Genomic DNA, 16,284 nt, shown 5'->3' with positions numbered 1-16,284 from the left:
ATAATTAGCCCCTTAATCTTACTTAGGGGTATTATTTTCATAAATATAAATACCTGAATTACTATTAATTAAATCAGTTAATTATAATTAAAAATCAGAAGAAAAAAATAAAAAGAAAAAGAAAGGGGATTAGGGTTAGGGTTTTGTGAAGAACAGCAGCAGAATCAATCGGACTTTTGAAGGTGATTCCGGTGACATAAATTGAAGTGTGAGTAACCGATTTGAAGCCCAAAGTCTGTTCTATCAGATTATCACGTCAAAATCATCAACCGAGTTATTAATTTGTGTTTCGTAATTTCGGATTAATTTCTCGAATTCGGGTTTGAAGTTCTGGTAATTGTTTGATGATTATGTTAGTATAGATGTTTAGATCGTCGATTTTGGAGTCGATTGACACCGGTTTTGTCGAGTTTGGCTTCGGGTTTTGTCTCGCCGGAAAAGCGGCGGCGCCGCCGCTGTTATCGGTGATTTAGGCGGCGGGGACGGATAAAACGAAGGAGGACCACGACAGGGGAGGCCTGGAAACGAAAGGGAACGAAGCAGCAGAAGAAACGAGGCCGATTGATTGCCGTTTTTGCTTCGTCGGAAGTTTCCGCCGGGCCGGAATCTGGGCAACGGCCGGCTGTTCTTCCCGACCCGATTGGGTTGGGGACGACCCGGTTTCTAACCCGGTTTCGACCCGGGTTTAATCCTAATAACCCAAACCCTGTTGATGTTTTTGTGTTTTTAGTTAATTAATTAATTATTTATATTTTAGTATATTAAAATCAGTTTTTAGTAATTCTAAAAAGTAAATAAAAATTAGTTTTAAATTCTGAAAAATAGTATTATTAATTTCTAAATTATTTTATTAATTTATAAATTCTAATTTAATTATTTAATTATTTAATTATTTATCTAATTATTTATTAGTTATCTAATTAATTAATAATTAGGTAATTAATTAATAATTAGGTAATTAATTAATAAATAAGGATTAAACTGATTAATAATTTGATAATTAGTTAATATTACGAGTAGTGATTTGATAATGAGAATTATTATTCGAGCGTTAGTTATTCGAATAATATTACAGTAATTGTTCGTATCATATAATTAAATACTGATAATTAATTGATTAACGAATCATTTAAATTCCAATAATAATATATTAGTTCGGTAATATTCGAGAATAGTGTGTAGCTCGTATTTATACGAGTGATTAATCGTTGAGTTGGTTTATAATTTGAGTAATTCGTAGTTATTCGATAAATAGCGTATCGGTTAATTAAGTTGATTGATTATTTGTAAATAATCGATCTAATCAAATAAATAACGATGAGTTGTAAATATTTGTAATAAATTGTGATTAATCCTAATAATTAGGGATTAATTATTTTAAATTAGTAAATAATTATCTATTAATTATTTATTAGTTATTTATTTATTAAGTGATTAATTATTTCAATAATTAATCACATAATTTTCAATAAATCGTAACTTCTTCGTTTTAACTCCAAAAATTATAAAAAAAAATTATTTTTGACTTTGATTTTTATTAAATAATTATTTAAAAATTATTTTAGGATTTAAAAGGTTGTAATAATTATCTATATTGAATTATAAATTGAATTATCAGTGTTTAATTCATAACAATTCAACCGTTAGTCCGATTTAAGTGAAACGAAGACCCCTAGACTCAGAAAAATGAGACGAATCCAATACAAATAGTTGTAAGTTATAATTTATTATGAAAAAGAGTGGTTTGGTGATAACTGCTAGTTCGTAGGTTCTAGTAGGGATATAATTGAGCCAAATAAATCCCGAAAAATTATAATAAAATCAGATAAGACTAGTAATGCAGGTATAAGCCTAGAATTGATTCTAAAAATAATTATAAATCTAGAAATTAATTGTGTGCTTTACGTGTTACGTGTTATATGTGATTATGTGCATAAATGTGTTGTGTAAATATATGTATATATATGCGAGTCAGATAGAAACGCATGGGTAGACTGATAAGGTTGCGTGATATCAATTCAAGATACACGTATATAGTAAGTTATCTAAACACCTATATTTCCATGATTTGTTCAGTGTTAACAAGGCAGAGCAAGCTAGGGTCAGAAGGCAGTGAATTAAACCAGGTTAAGTACGCACAAGGCAAGTTTTTCCCCTATTCTAAATTCAGAATAGTGAGTTATATTTCTTTTCTATCATATCAATTCTCTTTGATAATCATTGTTCATATGCACTGTTGTCCATTTATTATTACTTGTTCCAGTTTCATTTCAATTCTTGATTTACCCAATTTATTGAATTCCCTGTTCATATTTTAATTCTTTTACCCTACATATATTCTGGTATATCCTGGTGTTGGGATATATCAATAGCATACCGATTGTTCCGGATGCTCAGCCTTGGACTGGATGGTTACTATAAAGGCTGGGTTTTTCCCAGACCATTAATTAATAGGCCATAGTTGCCTGAGTACTCCTTATGTTGGTTGGGTCTATGCAGTTGGGTATAGATCCGCACTTTATTCTGACTGATCAGCAGATTATAGTGCATATGTTGGTTCTTGTTTCCAGTCTTGTTCATTTGGCACTCGCCATCATTGGCAAATTATTATCATATACAGATACAGATGGTTGTTCAAACCAGCAGCTTATTGGTTCATTTATTTCTCTCTCTTTATAATATATATATATATATATATTGTTGCAGGCTTGTTGAGCAATTTTGGCTCATTTCTTTTATTGTCACTCCTATTGTTTTACAGTTAAGGTAGAGAATGAAACCCATCAGGACCCGCATAGTCAAGAAGCGAGTCAAGCAGCGGGACCCTCTTATACCAAGAGTGTTCCTTCCTATTCCCGAAGAGAGCTTTGAATTGCCAGATCAGGTGTAGCAGGATAAGTAGTAATGTTGGGTTGAATAAAAGTTTTGTGTAGTTTGAATAAAAGATTGCGTGGTGAAACTGTAGATAGAATAAAGTTTTGTAATAAAGAGAGTTCTTGAGACAGGTTTTATTTAGTTGGGTTTGTAATAAAGTGTAGTGCATGATTCTTGTTTCCAAACTCAACCCTTAAAAGATCCTGAGTAGTGATAGTTCGGGGTAATTATTATATTAATATTCCGCTTGTGCAGGTATAGTTGGTAATTGTTATTAATAATGCCCCAAATCTATACCCCGGATTTGGAGGGTGTTATAGTTGGCATCAGAGCTTAGGATTGACCTTGGAAAACAAGAATGTTAGGGTTAAGATAAGATAGGAAAATAAGATAGGATGAGAGTAAGAGTGTTAGGATTGTTTGTCTATGTGATTAGAAGTTATGAGTTATAGGATTGTGATTTGATTGTTTTGTGTTATTATTTTTATGTATATTAGATGGCTTCTTTATCATCATCTACGGAGAGGACCGAGACAGATCCAGTGGATGCACAGGTAGTAGCCCCAGTGTCAGAGCAGATCTTACCTCCATTGCCACCTGAGCCAGCACCAGAGATACCACTTCCCCCGGAGGTACCAGGTTTTGCAGATTATTTTCCATACGTTGAGCCAGAGATACCAGATATTCCACCATTAGAGTTTCCGATGTTTGATATTCCTGATATGGTTGATCTTTCGCAGTGGGAGGATTTAGAGCCTCAGATTCCTATGCCACCAGTCGAGATTCCAGAGATGCCACCGATGGAGCCAGAGGCAGAGCCGCCTGTGTATGCGCCTATGGAGCAGCCTGTCTTATTTCCTGCCCCATTAGCCATTTATGCACCTGTTCCGGGAGTTTATCAGTTTCCTCAGCCGGAGTTTATAGATGAGATCGTGGTAGATGGACCATTACCTTCTCGAGGTTCCAGCACTGATCTTCATGAGCATCATACCGTGACTTACCAGCGCTTTCAGGCAGAGAGGGAGGAGAGGATTAGATGGCAGAACTAGTGTAGAGAGATCCTTGGATTGTATGAGACACAGACGGATGGTCCTGTCAGAGCATTACGACCGGATTATATACTGAGAGAGAGACTACATCATATTCACCGGGTTAGTTCGCAGCAGCTTACTGATTTGAGACAGCAGGATCTTAGTGCGGAGACAGCATATCGCAGAGCATTGGGACTTACCGAGGCAGTGCTAGAGGTAGTGCAGGAGGAGTTGAGCCACGTACCACCAGGATTTTGAGACCAGTAGATCAATGAGTGTTGTATTATGTATATTTTGTAGATAGAGGCAGCATAGTATTGTATGACTAGTTTGTATGAGTGTAGCTACTGACTCTGACTGATAGTAGTAGCAGTACGACTGTTATATCATAGGGTTTTGTATCAAGCACTGACACCTGTAGCTGGTGTTCTACCTATATATATATATATAAGATAATCTTTTGCACGTTTTCTTTATTTTATTTCCAGTCATTTAAGCATTTACATTTATTTCAGTACCATTGCATATTTACAAATGTAGTTTTATTCACGATCATGTTGAAAAAAAAAAAATTTAAAACATATCATACTGTTTTATCTATTCAGTTATTTAATAAGTTATTTTATTTTCTCGAATCGACTGTTTTAATATATGTTTAATATACTGTTATTAAATAAGATCCATTATTTATTTACCAGAAAAAAATGGCACCTAAGAGAAAAGCGCAGCCCGACTCATCGAATGGAAACACCGAGGGCCAAAACAATAATAAACAGATGGATCAGATGTTTAATCTCATGCAACAGCAGATGTTGATGATGCAACAACAAATGCAGCAGCAGCAACAGCAGTTCCAGCAACAGATGTTTCAGCAAGCCGCTCATCCAGGACATCAAATACCACCAGCAGCACCTACGACTACTTTCAAGCAATTTCAGTCGGTGAAGCCACCGGAATTTATGGGTTCCACAGATCCTACAAAAGCGAGAGCTTGGCTGAAAGAGATGGAAAAGGCTTTTTCGTTGGTAAAGGTTGAGGAAGAGCAGAAGACAGATTTCGCTAGCTATTTTCTAAAAGGTGAAGCTAATTACTGGTGGGAATCAAAGAAAGCTTTGGAAGAAGGTGTGGTGACCTGGAACAGATTCACTGATCTTTTCTTGGAGAAATATTTTCCTCGTTTTATGAAGAACCAGATGGAGATCAAGTTCCTGGAGCTGAAATAAGACAACTTATCGGTTGCGGATTATGAGACTAAGTTTACTGAATTGGCAAGGTTTGTTCCAGAGCAGGTGGATACGGACGAAAAGCGGGCCAAGAGATTTCAGCAAGGACTGAAACCATGGATTCGTAGCAGGGTAGCTGTGTTTGAATTGACAACTTATATGGCTGTTGTTCAGAAGGCTATGATTATTGAAGGAGAAAGCGAAGCAGCTCAAAAAGAGAAAGGACCAGGAAATTTTCAGAATCGTTTCAACAAAAGGCCGGGATTTCAAGCTCGGGGAAAAGTAAATTTCAAAAGGCCAGAGCAGAACAATCAGAGGATGGGAAATCGACTACCTGCCCCAACTCAGCAAAGGCTTATTCGGCCGCCTATACCTGATTGCAGAACGTGTGGTAGAAAGCATACAGGAGTTTGCAACAAGCTAAATGTTACGTGTTTCAAGTGCAAGCAAAGGGGACACTATTCTGGAGAATGTCCAATGGGAAAAGCAGAAGTTACTTGTTTCCAATATGGGAGAAAAGGACATATCGCCAAAGACTGCAGAGGAATTGCAATGGCTGCCAGTATTCCAAGAATTTTAGCATTACCTCCACCTCCACTACCACAGCAAAATCAGCCCAGAGCAAGGACTTTCAACATGTCAATGAAGGAAGCGGTACAGAGTCCGAATGTGGTTGCAGGTACACTTCCTGTAAATTCCGTAAATGCTTTAGTATTGATTGATTCAGGAGCTACTAGATCTTGTATTTCTGAAGCCTTTATTTCTAAGATAGATTGTGAGATTCAGTGGTTGGATGAAGTGTTAGTCATAAAATTAGCGAATAATGATCAGGTTGCAGTAGATCGAGTATGTCCGAGCTGTGATATTGAGATAGGGAGATGTCATTTTTCAGTTGATATGATACCTTTTAGGTTAGGGGAGTTTGATATTATTTTAGGAATGGATTGGCTGTCTAGTAATAATGCTCAAATTGACTGTGCGAATAAGAGAGTGAAATTGCAAACTGAAGAAAATGAAACGGTAATATTTAAAGGTGAGAAGCAAAAGCAAAAATTCCTATCAATAATGCAGACGAGAAGATTGCTACGTCAAGGATGTCAAGCTTATTTAGCCTATGTACGGGATGTTGATAAGGGAAATTTGAAGATTGAAGATATTCCTGTAGTTTGTGAATTTCTTGATGTTTTTCCGGACGAATTACCAGGACTTCCACCAGATCGAGAAATCGAATTCACTATTGACTTGACGCCAGGGACTGAACCAATTTCGAAAGCTCCATATCGAATGGCACCTGTTGAAATGAGGGAATTAGCAAAGCAGTTGCAAGAACTTCTTGACAAAGAAATTATAAGGCCAAGTGTATCCCCATGGGGTGCGCCAGTATTGTTCGTGAAAAAGAAGGATGGTAGTATGCGACTGTGTATTGATTATCGTGAGCTGAACAAGTTAACTATCAAGAATAAATATCCTTTACCTCGCATTGATGATTTATTTGATCAACTAAAAGGAGCAACATGGTTTTCGAAAATCGACTTACGATCAGGCTATCATCAGTTAAAGATCAAGGCCGAAGATATTCCAAAGACAGCGTTTAGAACAAGGTACGGACACTATGAATTTCTTGTGATGGCTTTTGGATTGACGAATGCACCTGCAGCGTTTATGGATTTGATGAATCGAATATTCAAGAAGTATTTGGATAAGTTTATCATTATATTTATTGATGACATCTTGATCTATTCAAAGACGGAAGAAGAGCATGCAGCGCATTTAAGAACGACATTGGAAATATTACGGAAGGAGCAGCTTTATGCAAAATTTTCCAAATGCGAATTTTGGTTGAAAGAAGTGCAGTTTTTAGGGCACATCATCAGCAGAGAAGGCATTCAAGTTGATCCAGCAAAGATTGAAGCTGTGTTGAATTGGGAAAGACCAAAGACGCCGACAGAGGTTCGAAGTTTCTTAGGTTTGGCAGGATATTATCGAAGATTTGTCAAAGATTTTGCGAAGATAGCTACACCGCTGACCAAGTTAACTCGACAAAGTGAAAAGTTCGAATGGAATAGTAAGTGTGAAGAAAGTTTTCAAGAGTTGAAGAATCGGTTGGTGACGGCACCAGTATTAGTATTGCCAGACGAGCAAGGAAATTTTGTTATCTACAGTGACGCTTCATATCGTGGTTTAGGATGTGTGTTGATGCAACATGGTAACGTCATTGCATATGCGTCGAGACAACTTAAACCTCATGAACAGAAATATCCTACGCATGATCTGGAATTGGCAGCAATTGTTTTTGCATTAAAGCTTTGGAGACATTATCTGGACGGTGAAAAATGTGAAATCTACATGGATCATAAAAGTCTGAAGTATATCTTCACGCAAAAGGAACTAAACATGCGACAACGTCGATGGCTGGAATTGATTAAAGATTACGATGTTACAATCAGTTATCATCCAGGAAAAGCAAATGTTGTAGCAGATGCGCTAAGCAGAAAAGAAAGATTAAATCGGTTGACTTCATGCGAAGAATTGGCCAGGGAATTCGACAAATTGGGAATCGAAATTTGTATTCCTAATGAATCTGCAGAAACTATCTACGCTATGACTTTCCAACCAGAATTGCTGGAAAAGATTCGCCGTTGTCAAGAAGAAGTGATGAGTCAAGACGACAACTTAACAGGAGAAGAGATTACAACTCAGAAAGATAATGAAGGAATTTTACGTTTTGCGTCAAGAATCTGGATCCCTAACGTGGCAGAATTAAAAGAAGAAATTATGCGAGATGCGCACAATTCGAAGTATTCCATTCATCCAGGAAGCACGAAAATGTATCGCGATTTGAAGGAAAACTTTTGGTGGCCGAATATGAAGAAGGAGATAGCAGAATGGGTGAGTAAATGCTACACATGCCAGCGAGTTAAAGCAGAACACCAACGTCCGAGTGGGTTATTGTAACCATTAGACATTCCAGAATGGAAATGGGAACATCTAGCGATGGATTTTGTGGTAGGACTACCGAGGACTAGGGCAAATCATGATGCGATATGGGTAATCATTGACAGACTTACGAAGTCGGCACATTTTCTACCAATTAATGAAAGATTTTCGCTCGACAAATTAGTGCACATGTATCTCAAAGAAATTGTGATGCGTCATGGAGTACCAGTATCAATTGTATCGGATCGAGATCCTCGTTTCAATTCAAGATTTTGGAGACAATTCCAAGAATGTCTAGGAACGAAGTTGAATATGAGTACAGCTTATCATCCGCAAACTGACGGCCAAAGTGAAAGGACAATTCAAACGATTGAAGACATGCTACGAGTTTGTGCGATCGATTTTGAAGGCAGTTGGGATGAACATTTACCCCTAGTGGAATTTTCTTATAATAATAGCTATCACGCCAGTATTGGAATGCCACCGTATGAAGCATTATATGGGAGGAAATGCAGATCACCCGTGCACTGGGATGAAGTTGGAGAACGCAAGATTTTGGGTCCAGAATTAATTCAGCAGACAAAAGAAAAGATTAATCTTATTCGAAAACGAATCGAGGCAGCACAAAACAGACAAAGCAGATATGCAAACCAAGCCAGGAAGGATATGGACTATCAGGAAAGAGAACACGTATTGCTCAAAATATCGCCATGGAAAAGATTGACCAGATTTGGCAATAAAGGGAAATTGAAGCCACGATACGTTGGACCATTTGAGATTTTGAAAAAAATTGGGAAGGTTGCGTACGAGTTAGCTCTACCACCCCATATGCAGCACATTCACAACGTATTTCATGTATCTATGCTTAAGAGGTATAATCCTGATACAAGGCATGTAATAGAGTATGAACCAGTAGAACTTCAGGCAGATTTGTCATATGTAGAACAGCCAATAAGAATTCTAGATAGGCAAGAGAGGGTATTAAGAAATAAGTCTGTGTCATTAGTGAGAGTTTTATGGAGAAACCCAGTGGTTGAAGAATCAACCTGGGAGCTTGAAAGTGAAATGCTAGAAAATTATCCTCAGTTATTTGCATAATTAGATTCTGAGGACAGAATCTTGTTAAGGGGGGGAGAATGTAACGACCGAGGAATTACGCTTGTATTATATTATAATAATAATAAATTATGTGTATTATTATGTGATTAAATGTGTTAAGTCGTTGAACCCTAACTGCTATGTGTTATGTGTTGGTTGTTTTGATCCAAACGTGTTTTGGATATTTATTGAGCGTTCTATCGTCAGTTATATATATTATATCAAAACCTGTACAGCTCAAAACTATGTTTTAAAAGCCCGTATTTCAAACAAAATCATTGGCCCTATTTTGCCAAAAATGCCCTATACCGTATCGCTATTCTGAACCCTTAGACGTTTTACAAATTGACCTTTTTCGCGAAAAACGACTTTTTCCGGACCCCTTCGGGTACCAAAAACCCCACAAAAATCACATTTTTATTTTTATATGATTATGAAATTATCATATATCATTTTTCTTTGTATTTTTGTATTTTTCACAATTTTTGGGAATTTTTAGTATTTATTTTGTATTTATTGGATATTTAAAAATTCATTATTAATACCCAAAAATTATAAAAATTGGGGCCAAATATTTTTATTAGGAGTATAATTAGCCCCTTAATCTTACTTAGGGGTATTATTTTCATAAATATAAATACCTGAATTACTATTAATTAAATCAGTTAATTATAATTAAAAATCAGAAGAAAAAAATAAAAAGAAAAAGAAAGGGGATTAGGGTTAGGGTTTTGTGAAGAACAGCAGCAGAATCAATCGGACTTTTGAAGGTGATTCCGGTGACAGAAATTGAAGTGTGAGTAACCGAATTGAAGCCCAAAGTCTGTTCTATCAGATTATCACGTCAAAATCATCAACCGAGGTATTAATTTGTGTTTCGTAATTTCGGATTAATTTCTCGAATTCGGGTTTGAAGTTCTGGTAATTGTTTGATGATTATGTTAGTATAGATGTTTAGATCGTCGATTTTGGAGTCGATTGACACCGGTTTTGTCGAGTTTGGCTTCGGGTTTTGTCTCGCCGTAAAAGCGGCGCCGCTGCCGCTGTTATCGGTGATTTAGGCGGCGGGGACGGATAAAACGAAGGAGGAACACGACAGGGGAGGCCTGGGAACGAAAGGGAACGAAGCAGCAGAAGAAACGAGGCCGATTGATTGCCGTTTTTGCTTCGTCGGAAGTTTCCGCCGGGCCGGAATCTGGGCAACGGCCGGCTGTTCTTCCCGACCCGATTGGGTTGGGGACGACCCGGTTTCTAACCCGGTTTCGACCCGGGTTTAATCCTAATAACCCAAACCCTGTTGATGTTTTTGTGTTTTTAGTTAATTAATTAATTATTTATATTTTAGTATATTAAAATCAGTTTTTAGTAATTCTAAAAAGTAAATAAAAATTAGTTTTAAATTCTGAAAAATAGTATTATTAATTTCTAAATTATTTTATTAATTTATAAATTCTAATTTAATTATTTAATTATTTATCTAATTATTTATTAGTTATCTAATTAATTAATAATTAGGTAATTAATTAATAATTAGGTAATTAATTAATAAATAAGGATTAAACTGATTAATAATTTGATAATTAGTTAATATTACGAGTAGTGATTCGATAATGAGAATTATTATTCGAGCGTTAGTTATTCGAATAATATTACAGTAATTGTTCGTATCATATAATTAAATACTGATAATTAATTGATTAACGAATCGTTTAAATTCCAATAATAATATATTAGTTCGGTAATATTCGAGAATAGTGTGTAGCTCGTATTTATACGAGTGATTAATCGTTGAGTTGGTTTATAATTTGAGTAATTCGTAGTTATTCGATAAATAGCGTATCGGTTAATTAAGTTGATTGATTATTTGTAAATAATCGATCTAATCAAATAAATAACGATGAGTTGTAAATATTTGTAATAAATTGTGATTAATCCTAATAATTAGGGATTAATTATTTTAAATTAGTAAATAATTATCTATTAATTATTTATTAGTTATTTATTTATTAAGTGATTAATTATTTCAATAATTAATCACATAATTTTCAATAAATCGTAACTTCTTCGTTTTAACTCCAAAAATTATAAAAAAAATATTTTTGACTTTGATTTTTATTAAATAATTATTTAAAAATTATTTTAGGATTTAAAAGGTTGTAATAATTATCTATATTGAATAATAAATTGAATTATCAGTGTTTAATTCATAACAATTCAACCGTTAGTCCGATTTAAGTGAAACGAAGACCCCTAGACTCAGAAAAATGAGACGAATCCAATAAAAATAGTTGTAAGTTATAATTTATTATGAAAAAGAGTGGTTTGGTGATAACTGCTAGTTCGTAGGTTCTAGTAGGGATATAATTGAGCCAAATAAATCCCGAAAAATTATAATAAAATCAGATAAGACTAGTAATGCAGGTATAAGCCTAGAATTGATTCTAAAAATAATTATAAATCTAGAAATTAATTGTGTGCTTTACGTGTTACGTGTTATATGTGATTATGTGCATAAATGTGTTGTGTAAATATATGTATATATATGCGAGTCAGATAGAAACGCATGGGTAGACTGATAAGGTTGCGTGATATCAATTCAAGATACACGTATATAGTAAGTTATCTAAACACCTATATTTCCATGATTTGTTCAGTGTTAACAAGGCAGAGCAAGCTAGGGTCAGAAGGCAGTGAATTAAACCAGGTTAAGTACGCACAAGGCAAGTTTTTCCCCTATTCTAAATTCAGAATAGTGAATTATATTTCTTTTCTATCATATCAATTCTCTTTGATAATCATTGTTCATATGCACTGTTGTCCATTTATTATTACTTGTTCCAGTTTCATTTCAATTCTTGATTTACCCAATTTATTGAATTCCCTGTTCATATTTCAATTCTTTTACCCTACATATATTCTGGTATATCCTGGTGTTGGGATATATCAATAGCATACCGATTGTTCCGGATGCTCAGCCTTGGACTGGATGGTTACTATAAAGGCTGGGTTTTTCCCAGACCATTAATTAATAGGCCATAGTTGCCTGAGTACTCCTTATGTTGGTTGGGTCTATGCAGTTGAGTATAGATCCGCACTATATTCTGACTGATCAGCAGATTATAGTGCATATGTTGGTTCTTGTTTCCAGTCTTGTTCATTTGGCACTCACCATCATTGGCAAATTATTATCATATACAGATACAGATGGTTGTTCAAACCAGCAGCTTATTGGTTCATTTATTTCTCTCTCTTTATAATATATATATATATATATTGTTGCAGGCTTGTTGAGCAATTTTGGCTCATTTCTTTTATTGTCACTCCTATTGTTTTACAGTTAAGGTAGAGAATGAAACCCATCAGGACCCGCATAGTCAAGAAGCGAGTCAAGCAGCGGGACCCTCTTATACCAAGAGTGTTCCTTCCTATTCCCGAAGAGAGCTTTGAATTGCCAGATCAGGTGTAGCAGGATAAGTAGTAATGTTGGGTTGAATAAAAGTTTTGTGTAGTTTGAATAAAAGATTGCGTAGTGAAACTGTAGATAGAATAAAGTTTTGTAATAAAGAGAGTTCTTGAGACAGGTTTTATTTAGTTGGGTTTGTAATAAAGTGTAGTGCATAATTCTTGTTTCCAAACTCAACCCTTAAAAGATCCTGAGTAGTGATAGTTCGGGGTAATTATTATATTAATATTCCGCTTGTGCAGGTATAGTTGGTAATTGTTGTTAATAATGCCCCAAATCTATACCCCGGATTTGGAGGGTGTTATAAGATGTTGGATAAAGAGTGAGATGAAATGGTATTGGATGTCAGGCTTCTAGCAATCACAGGAGCAACATATCAGTAAAGTGTTGAAAAGAAGGACGGTGATGTTTTGATACAGAATGTCAGAATAGAGGCATTTATACGAGTGTGACTAACTGCTAAAAACCCCAAAGGCAAGTATCCCTATCATCACTTATTGTTCAAGTGATATTTATTTTAAATCTTCTTATGAAAGTATTACTTTCCCTATTCTCTGTTCGGAATAGATAAATGTTTTACATATCGCTGAATTAAATGATTCTGTTTATGTAAGTATTCTTCTGCTATTCTATGTTCAGAATAGCTAAATGATTTTACTTATCAAATGAATGGATTTATAAATGCTTTGGGTTTTGAGAAAAATGAGTTGGTTTTGCGAGTATTCCTGCCCAAGTAAATTGAGGAATAAAAGTTTATAAGGGTGTCGAATTTTATGACCCTTTTTAATAAAATGTTTTTAAGATTGGAATGGTTACTGGTTACTGGTTACAGCGTAGGTGATCGATATATCGTTCCAGCTGTAATATCTTTCAAGGCGAGTATATGCCTTTTATGGTGCCCTATAGGTACCGTATGGTTGCGGGATACGGATAGTACCTATATTTACGGTATGGCTGCGGGATACCGGTGTTTTTTCATGACTGATCATCAGGAACATCATGAAATATTATTGGTTCCAATCTAAAATATTGTTTTCTAAATTTTTTTGATAATCATAGAATAAATAATTTATCAACTGATTCTGTTTTGGATTAAAAGTGAAATGCGGTTTTGATTCAGTTTCTGATTTATGTTGATACTTACTTTGTTGTTAGATATCAAAGTGGTATTAATATAGATGATTGATGTTGACATCAGTATGGGATGTTGTTAGCATCAAAGTTCATATTGATATCTAATTTGATATGACGACAAAATAAGTATTAATTTTAAGAATTCGGTTTGGAATAAAGTTTATGATTCAATCCATAATCATTGCTTGTTGTTATTGTTGTTTACGATATTTCTGTAAACACAATTTTGTGAGTTTTATTCTCGTCAAGATTCAAAGTATTGCTGAAGCATTTTACTCGAAAATATAAAAAAGAGTTTTGAATACAGTGAGAAACAATTATCCGATTCTTTAATAAATTTTTTGTTTCAGCAATTATGATTTTTAAATGTTCAGCTCTGATGTAAATGTCGATTTTATATCAAAAAGACCCCATATAAACGTCATAATGATCTTGTTGAGCATTTCTTCCGCTCATACTTGCCTATTTTAAATTTAACCTCCAGTGAGGATTAACTTGCGCTGTTTAGCCACGTAATTCTAGGAAGCAAAGAAGAAGCTTTTGGAAGGTGGTTGGTCTAGGGTTTGCGAACTAGTGTAAGTTTTATTATGTAAAGTTTATTATATTATATTATAATATAATTTTTTTATTTTATAGTTGGGCCTAGTATACTTCTTTTCGAAGTTATACTAGCAGGTTAGTATTGAATTGGAATTTGTGGAAAAGAGTTTAAAGAAAGTGAAAATTTTATTTGTGAAATTTGGATTTCTTGTTTCTAGAAACGTAACCTTAAAAGATCTTGGAGTAGTTGGGGTCATAAATAATAATTATCTTCCGCTGGCATTTGTATTTTGATTAAACAGGTTAATTTGGATTGAGGTTTTATAGTGACGACCAAATCCTCCGACCCCGGATTTGGGGGCATTATAATATACCTGTACTCTAACAAGACTAAGACATTTTGTCAACCCTAGGTAAGTTGTATTGTGATCTTAATATGTATTTTGTACTTGTAACATTTATAGTCTGTAAAAATGTCAAAGGAGCAGACTAAAGTCTTTTTCTATAAACAATATCAAGCCTAAAAATTTTATTTGGAAGAAGATCAAGAAGATTATGCCTCAGAAGAATTATAAAGAAGCTTGGAGTTGAATAAAGCTGTTTTAGGAAAAATGCTCTAAGTCAAGATCTCTACAAGTCACAAATTTAATGTTATAGAGAATTCATTCGAGAACTCCAAAATGGGTTATAGAGAAGTCAGGAAAGCTACTAGAGAACTCAAAAAGATATCGACAAGTCAAGAAGACATGAAGATTGGAGATATCGATAAGTCATTTCTTCACTAGAGAACTTAGAGTCATCGGCAAGTCTACATTCATTAGAGAACTCTGAGTTATCGATAAGTCTAAGTCTACTAGAGAACTCAGAGATATCGATAAGTCAAAATTCACTAGAGAACTCTAAGTTATTGACAAGACAAAGTAAAGACATGATGCTGAGAGATCTCGACAAACTACAGTTTCATTCGAGAACTTAGAGACCTCTATAAGTCAAATTCACTAGAGCATTAGAGATCTCGATATATCATTTTACTTATCGAGATGTCAAGATCTCTATGTGCCTAAACTATAGAGCTCGAGTAAAATTCTCAAAGTAAAGAATCACAGACCAGTTCAATATCCAAGATTAACAATCAACAAACAATCCAACCAGCTGGATTGACAAGTCTACAAAAAGCAGCTTGAAGAATGTGCAAGATCAATGGTAAAGATTAATTGACAAAGGAAGATCAAAGTGAACACGGGATGCTAAAGATATGCTAAGCCAGAAATGGAAGATCTACTTTTCTATAAATAGAAATGACAAGTGACAGTTTAGAAAAGTTAATAGCATGTCTTATTGTATACTGTGTAAACCGGCAGTTAACTAAGTTATAAAGTTAACACTGGTCCTTTAGTCAGAGGTAACAATTTAGATAAAATTTCTTGTAACACTCTCAAGGAGAAGCTAAGCTCTTTATCAACAAAGATCCTAGAAATTTTATAGCAAAAAAGTCTTAATTTTAATATAAAATTAAGTAAGTTTTGAAGATCTGTGTTCTTTATTTTCTGCAAGCTTAAATTCTGCATGAACACATTTCATTACAAGATTTAGTTTACTTTGTTCAACCATAAAGATTCAAGAAAATCACAAAAACAGTAAAACACATTCACCCCCCCTCTGTGTGTTATTCATTTCCTAACACATGGTATAATAAATGTAGTCTTTATACTTAATTAAAACCAAGTACGAAACAAGAGTATAGGTTCACGAATAAGAAAACTAGCATCCAAAGTTACAACTTAAAACAAAGAATCACAAGTATGAACTAGATCTTCTTTTCCTTGGTTGAATTGTGATCTACGGTCTTCTTACACCTTCTCCTTAAGCTCTGGTACGTCTCGTTATGGAAAATGAGCATAAGTAATGTATATATAGTAGCCCATGCAGAGTAGAAGTCCAACAGATCAAAATTCCAGAAAAACAGGATTTTACTTTCTCGACC

General features: G+C 34.7%; 1 protein-coding gene across 1 annotated transcript; it reads left to right on the top strand.

The window, feature by feature from the left end:
* The first annotated feature begins 3,177 nt into the window (after window positions 1-3,177).
* On the top strand, window positions 3,178-3,923 carry LOC141702381 (uncharacterized). The gene is made up of 2 exons (XM_074506080.1): window positions 3,178-3,506; window positions 3,615-3,923. The coding sequence occupies exons 1-2, from the start codon at window positions 3,372-3,374 to the stop codon at window positions 3,921-3,923; spliced, it is 444 nt and encodes a 147-aa protein (XP_074362181.1). The 5' UTR covers window positions 3,178-3,371.
* Window positions 3,924-16,284: the final 12,361 nt, after the last annotated feature.

Source organism: Apium graveolens, chromosome 2, assembly GCF_009905375.1.
Source record: "Apium graveolens cultivar Ventura chromosome 2, ASM990537v1, whole genome shotgun sequence".
Taxonomy (NCBI): Eukaryota; Viridiplantae; Streptophyta; class Magnoliopsida; order Apiales; family Apiaceae; genus Apium; species Apium graveolens.
Note: the sequence above shows the minus strand (reverse complement) of the source record. Positions and strands in the feature narration are given on the sequence as shown.